Below are 7249 nucleotides of genomic sequence, written 5' to 3'. Positions count from 1 at the left end.
CATATAGGTCTCCCAGAAAAGTGCCTGTCTGGTCCATCGAAAGTCTCTCGTTCCGACTGGCAAAGTTACCAGCCAGAAATATCCACGGCACAGGAATGAAGGATATGTCACCTTGGAATGGAATGGTGACAGGCAGGCCAGGTTAGGACGGTGGCGTAAGGAGGTTGATGGAAACAGGCACTATTAGAGACAGCCGCATCCGGGACCTCCCGCCCGCTCCGGCTGCGCTGGAGCGAGGGGTCCTTCAGGTAGGTGGATCTGGGTGACATTGGACGTCCACCCCGGCTAGGGTTCGGAGACGGCGTAAGTCTCGTGCCTGGAACGTTTGTTTATCCTTCAGGCCTCTGCTGCAAACATGCTCCGCCAGATCATCAGTCAGGCCAAGAAGCATCCGAGCGTAAGTGTCCCGATGTCCCCCTGAGTACTGTCTGGGTCCCGTGGGAACGGCCTCCCCCCGCAGCCCCCGCGACCCTTCGAGTTAGACCCTGTCTGGCCTTCGGGCGTCCAGGTTGACCCCGGCCCGCGAGCCCTGTGGCCTTTTAGGCCGTGCCTGTCGGGTTTTTGCTGGCGGGCCTAAGGTGAGGGACACCTACGAGGAAAATATGCTGCCTGGTGATTGTGGGGGTAAAGTTAAGGGGGGGCCTTTTGTGGGTGGGTGGGTAGAGGTGGGCGTGCGCCTGGCGGGGTTCGGATCTGTTTGTTGTGAGGCTTCTGTAGGGAGCATGTTTTCCCCGCATTGCACCACCAGGCCTTCCGGAGTATAAGGAGCCCTTGAACTTGGAATCTTCACTTTGGATGCCTTGACATTTGGGGAACTTGAAACTGCAGAATTTAAATTTCATTTAAATCTTTTTGGAGTCTCATTCCCTGCCCCTCCCCCCCCCTCAGCATGTCTATGAGCAAAAAACAACAATAATTGAAAGGCCCTCAGCTATATACCTTTTGATCTTTGTCTTAAACCCAGTTCCCTGAATACTTAATAAGAGGCGGTAAGTGCGTTTTCTGATTAAAGCCAATATTGGTAATAGGCTTGTTGCTACTTATGCGGACTCTTTTCACAGAGGTTATGTTTTTCATACATCCTTTTGGGGGCACAGATAAATAATTTCCAGAACACTTACAGCTGATGCATGGATCAAGAAAATGTGGTATAAATTGTTGGAAATTTTAAAATGCCCATAAAACGTGCTCCATATAAGTAAATCAGATACTTAAGCAGGATCGTTTTAACGTCCTTTGCAAACTCCCATTTCATTAGAATAGTAATTATAAGTCTTCTGTTAGATTACTCTTATACGAAATGTTCTATTATGCTTACTTAAATTGTAAGACAAGTTAGCAAAGAAGCAGTTTGGAGATTTGGAAGTTTATCTGTAGAAGCTATTGTAACCTCTCCTTTAGTCAATAACAGGAAATTTGAAGTTGTTTCTTAATTCTTGTCCATTTTCTTTTCGGTTCCAGTTGATCCCCCTCTTTGTATTTATTGGAGCGGGAGGCACAGGAGCAGCCCTGTATGTGGCACGCCTGGCCCTGTTCAATCCAGATGTCTGGTAAGTACTTAAAAATGTTTACAACTTTCTTGGTGGCTCACACCTGTAATGCGCTACTCAGGAGGCTGAGATCTGAGGATCACAATTCAAAGCCAGAGTGGGCAGGAAAGCCTGTGAGACTCTTATCTCCAAGTAATCACCAGAAAAACTGGAAGTGGCGCTGTGACTTCAAGTGGTAGCACAAAAGCTCGGTGACAGCTCCCAGGCCTTAAAGTCAAGACCCAGGCAGGACCAACAACAAAAAAAGTTAAAAACTTTGATGATTTGTCAAACTGGTTAAGAGTTAGTCATTTTAGGGTAGGTAACGTCGTAGTTACCTGACTTTTGTGGCCAGATAGTAAGTTCAGATCTTTGTTTAGCTATGGTCACTTATTATTTTTCTGATTTTGAAACTAATTTCTTTGATTTTTATTTTCTTATTTTCTTTTTGGTATAATAGAATTGCTAATACCTTTTTTGTTGTTGTTGTTGGTTGTGGGGCTTGAACTCAGCCTAGGCGCTATCCCTCAGTTCTTCATCAAAGCGAGCACTCTACCACTTGAGCCACAGCCCCACTTCTGGTTTTCTAGTGGTTAATTGGAGATAGGAGTCTCACGGACTTTCTTGCCTGGGCTGGCTTTGAACCATGATCCTTAGATCTCAGCCTCCTAAGTAGCTAGGATTATGGGTGTGAGTCACTGGTGCCTGGCTAATAATACCATATTTTATGATGACATTAAAAATTGTATTTGTTTTGTATGAAGTATTTCCTAATGATTTAGGAATAGAGCTGCCTACTTTTTCACAATAGGTAATGTTGAAAAAAAACAAACAGTTTTAACATACCTGTCACTTCAGTGATAAAATGAAAAGCCTTTGTAGAAGCCATCATCTTTCTCCTGTGATAATGATAGGGACAAGACAGCTTCCCTCCAAAGATCTGTGTTCTACTTTTTCATTACTTGATTATGTTGATTGCTTTATTGTAACTCCACAATGAAAGTATTGTACTCCTTGTGATGGAATGAAATTGACCTATTCATACCATCAGTTTAATAAATATAAAACATCATTCTAAAAAGTACTTCAGTACTATAGTAATTACAATTTTTTTATTCAATTTAGTTGGGACAGGAAGAATAACCCAGAACCCTGGAACAAACTGGGTCCCAATGATCAATACAAGGTAAGGTTTCAGAATTGTTGGAAACTAATAAATTGGCCATGGATAGTTTTATCTTAATTGTATAATTAAGATAATTATATACAATTAAATTTCTGTTATAATGAACTTTGTCCAATGTAGACTTCTGTGGCTTGTTCTAATGAACATTTTTACTAATTTCTTTCTCTTTACTAATCTTTCTTTTTTTTCTCTTTACTAATCTCTTTCTCTCTAATTTGTTTTACTACTTTCTTACTCTGGGTGTGATCAAGTCCTGAGTTCAACCCCAGGGCTGGTGCACGTGTGGGCACACGCATGCGCGCACGCGCACACACCACACACGCACACACACACACACACACACACACACACACACACAACACTGCTTTAGATGAAACATGCCATCTGACCAGTATGTGAATACTTTGTCTCAAAAAATGATCAATAGATACCTGATATTTTTTCTTTTTTGTTTTTGTGTCTGTCCTGAGGCTTGAACTCTGCCTGGGCACTGTCCCTGAGTTCTTGTGGCCAAGTCTAGTGCTTTAACACTTGAGCCGTAACTCCACTCCTGGAGTTTGGTGGTTAGTGGACAAGTTCCAGTGACTTTCCTGACAAGGCTGGCTTCAAATTGTGATCCTCAGATCTCAACCTCCAGAGTAGTAAGAGTTATAGGCATGAACTACCATGCCCAGCCTTATTTTCTTTTTGTCTTATGAATTTAAGTAGTTAATTTCAGAAAAAAAAAGTTGGTACATAAGAAATGCTGAATAAAACCAAAGAGGCCTTGATCCTTTGACCAAACAGCATACCGAATTATTTTTATATACGTAGTTCAGAAAACATGCTGAATGATGCTGGTAAAGAAGCTAGTAATCTGTGCTTTGGAATATAATAACACATGTAAATATGAGGCTTAATGAACTAGAAATGGAATAACAAAAAACCTAGTGTGTGACATAGAGTGAGCTGTGAATAGCTATATTACTGGTAGAGACTGGAGAGCTGAAGACACATGTTATATAATTGTAAAAATAAAAAGAAACTAAATGTAGAAATGTGTAAACCAGGGGTTAGTGAAGTCAACTTACTACTACATTTAAACCCAAGCACTAAAGTTGACTACGTTATTGTTCTTATCATTAACTGTCTGACCTAAGAGAATTTGTTTTTCTGGCCCAGCAACATACTAACATCAGCTGTGGACATATGATTTTCTCTGGGAAATCATGAGTAAGGGGCAATGTTATCTGCCCTTGTGAACTAATGTGTTTCCTCCATTGTTCTTTTCCATTTCTCATGAGATCACAATTGACAGATAAGGGCTGTTCTTCAGCCTGGACTTGAAGAAAAGGTAGAACAAGGGATTTATGAAGGGCTTATAAAATTTTATGATAAGCCACTAAGATTTGAGGTGGCTATGACAAGGTACTATATGGATGACTTAACAGAAGTTTCTCACAGTTCTTAAGATCAAGGTGCCAGCCAGTTCTGTTCAAGATGAAGTACTATTATGTCTTCCTGAAGTTGTGAGAGAGGATGGAGGCTGTGTCATGTTTCATACTTATAAAGGAAGTAATTTAATGACATACTTTACCTGTAGAAGTCCCAATTCCTCAATACCATCATCATGTTAGAGATTAGGATTTCAATATGAATTTTAGGAAGATGTAAATATTCACTTCACATAAAGGGTTATGTGTTTCTAATTATGAAAAGCCAATATAAACAATGAGATGGGACCAAAATAGAATAGAATAGAAGCATTAAAGGCACAGCAACACATTAGGTAATAAATTATCTCAGGTTTAAGATTGGAGATTATTATTGTAGGGGTTCCCAGGTTACCCACTATTAAGCTGAGAAAAAGGACAGGGACATAAAAGTAAAAAATGCAGCAGATCTGAAAATGTGCTCTATGAATATATACCTATGAAGCAATGCATTAGAAGTCTGTTAGCTTTGAAAAAATTGGCAATGATTTCTTGAGCTGTCTGCATGGGCACAGGAGACTGATCTTGCTTTTTACTCTGTTTTCTAAGTCATATAACTTCATCTTCACCTGTCTTCATTAAAACAAAATTGGAAAAGCTTATGATTTAAGATACAAAGCATACAGAATGTAGGCCTGTGTATGACATCTTTTAGAAAGTCCTTAAAACATTGATATTACTGTTTTTACCCTTCTATACATATTTTTTTAATGTTCTGTGAACATATTAGAGAATACCATGTCTTCATTTTTTTTTTAAGTCTCACTGTCCAGGTTAGGGGAGATTTTTTTTTTTCCCTAATCAAGTGAAGTAAGAGTTTTTGAATCAGAGATAAAAAAAAAGTTTGAAAAATAATAGAAACAGATGTGTGCACTTTTTTCTTTTCTTTTTTCTTGGGGGAGCCAGTGCTGGGAATCAAACCCCAGTGTCTCACACAGGTTAGTGAGCTACTCTAACCCCCAGCCCTGAGTTTCTTATTTAATATAAACTGAAGAAAATATCAGTGGTGATTCTGTAACATGGATTCTTCTGGTAATAAGTCGTGTAGTCTTCAAGTAATTATAGAATGACTGCTTCTATGGGGTCTTGGGCACACAAATGAGTAAATCTTCCGGACTTATGTGCATTGTGATTTCTGTTTTTCAGGAGAAATTCTGGGTCAATCAAATGGAGCTTTTTAATTTATTTCTAGAATTAATCTTGAATATAAATAATTTCTCTTTTTTCCTATTTTGTGCCAAGGTTTAAGCTTGTGGTGTCATGATTACTGGGCATATGCTCTACTACTTTAGCTACACCCCCAGCCCTTAGAAATTTTAAATCTGCAAAAATTCTGTGTTTTCTCAATGCTATCACCAGATGTGATTGTGTCATTTTGATATTGATTCATCCTGGATTAGGAAATAAGTAAGACTCTATGACAGACAGAAAATGGAGAAGCCATTGAAGCAAGTCAGGTTTTTTTGTGTGTGTGTGTGTCGATCTTGAGGCTTGAACTTGGTCTTGATGCTTGTACTTAGGGCCTGGGCTCTGTCCCTGACCTGCCTTTTTTGTCTTTTGGAGATACGTCTCATAGACATTCCCGCACAGGCTGGCTTCTAATCACAATCCTCAGATCTCAACCTCCTGGTCTGAGCAACAAGCATCAGGCTGCAAAGTCAGTTTTTGTCTGAGAAGTTGCATAAACCACAAATGAAGCATATTTCTAGCTTTCTTGGTTTTAAGAGTTTTCCCATCAAGGTTTATAGTGCTGAGTCAAATAGGAATGACAGTTGTCTGTATTCCTATTTTTCTTATTGGAGATGCTATGTATTTAATGTACGTGAAGTAATAATTTACAGAATTAGAAGTAGGGGCATATACAATAAGAAACAAATGCCAGTGGTTCATGCCTGTAATTTTAGTCACTCAGTAGGCTGAGATCTGAGGATTGAGGTTTGAAGCCAACAAGGGTAAGGAAGTTACCTGCAACTGATTACCTAAAAACCAGAAGTAGAGCTCTGGCTCAAGTGGTAGAGTGCTAGCCTTGTGCAATTAAGATTAGTACTCTGGCCTGGAGTTCAAACCCCAAGACTGGAAAGCGCGCGCGTGCGCGCGCGCGCACACACACACACACACAGACACAGACACACACACACACAGAGAAAAGAACAAAATGAATAGTGTACCACATCGAAATAGTGTATTACTTTGAAATAGAATTGTGGGTTTTTTTGTTTTGTTTTGTTTTTTACTCTATTTGGCCTTAAACTCAGGTTCTTGCATTTACTAGGCAGACAGAATTCTAAAACTTTTATGCTTTTTCTCTGTATTTGATAGATTATCTAAAATGTCATTTCCCTTTTTTCAAGTTCTACTCTGTGAATGTGGACTACAGCAAACTGAAGAAAGAAGGTCCAGACTTCTAAATTAAAAAAACCTCACAATAAAGCTGCTTAAAATGAAGGTCTTTCAGAAGCCATCCGCACAATTTTCCACTTCGCTAGGAAATATCTCCTGTAAATGCATGTCATAATTATGTTGATTTGTTGGATTTATTACACTGATTAATAAATCTCTGAAACTTGATGTGTGTTACTATTTAATGCTGCAAATCCACTCTGAACTTTTATAACTAAGATATAGAAAAATACTAAGCTATTCGAATTTGAAGAAGTTCTTAAATATGTATAATTGAAAATGAGACTTTAAGCTGCTTTAATAAATTTTCATCTACTGTGCAACCATTCACAACTTTACTAGTAGAGTATTTAATGAATTGGAGCTGGAAATTATGCAAAGAATTCTTAGGGAGAATATTCAAGCCTTTGTGACTGGCAATTTGGAGAGCTGGATGTTTTGTTACTGAGTGATGTTAAAATGTATCCAGTTTTTAGTTTTTTATTTTATTTTATTTTTTACCTTGGCATTGTCTTTGCTGAAGATTTCCAAGGATTATAAATTGGATTCTGAGTCTTCATTAGCTAACAAATGGGAGCTAGTAGCTGAGAGATCTTGAAAATTTCTTCTTTTGAGTCTTGGCATACCTTCAATGGCATACAAGTAAATCAGGGGATATGAGG

At 38.9% G+C, this 7249-nt stretch overlaps 1 protein-coding gene across 1 annotated transcript; it reads left to right on the top strand.

The window, feature by feature from the left end:
* Positions 1-243: 243 nt before the first annotated feature.
* On the top strand, positions 244-6755 carry Ndufa4 (NDUFA4 mitochondrial complex associated). Its single transcript, XM_069996577.1, has 4 exons — positions 244-397; positions 1462-1550; positions 2655-2715; positions 6539-6755. The coding sequence occupies exons 1-4, from the start codon at positions 356-358 to the stop codon at positions 6593-6595; spliced, it is 249 nt and encodes an 82-aa protein (XP_069852678.1). The 5' UTR covers positions 244-355; the 3' UTR covers positions 6596-6755.
* Positions 6756-7249: the final 494 nt, after the last annotated feature.

The sequence above is a fragment of the Dipodomys merriami genome, unplaced genomic scaffold (genome assembly GCF_024711535.1).
Source record: "Dipodomys merriami isolate MVZ:Mamm:240054 unplaced genomic scaffold, mDipMer1.0.p SCAF_5, whole genome shotgun sequence".
Classification (NCBI taxonomy): Eukaryota; Metazoa; Chordata; class Mammalia; order Rodentia; family Heteromyidae; genus Dipodomys; species Dipodomys merriami.
This window is presented reverse-complemented; position numbering and strand designations above follow the sequence as displayed.

Excerpts from the sequence above, each read along its gene's own strand:
- Ndufa4 (XM_069996577.1), top strand. The coding sequence starts at position 356 with ATGCTCCGCCAGATCATCAGTCAGGCCAAGAAGCATCCGAGC. Across the intron at positions 398-1,461 it reads AGGCCAAGAAGCATCCGAGC|TTGATCCCCCTCTTTGTATT; the intron begins GTAAGTGTCCCG and ends TTTCGGTTCCAG. Across the intron at positions 2,716-6,538 it reads GTCCCAATGATCAATACAAG|TTCTACTCTGTGAATGTGGA; the intron begins GTAAGGTTTCAG and ends CCTTTTTTCAAG.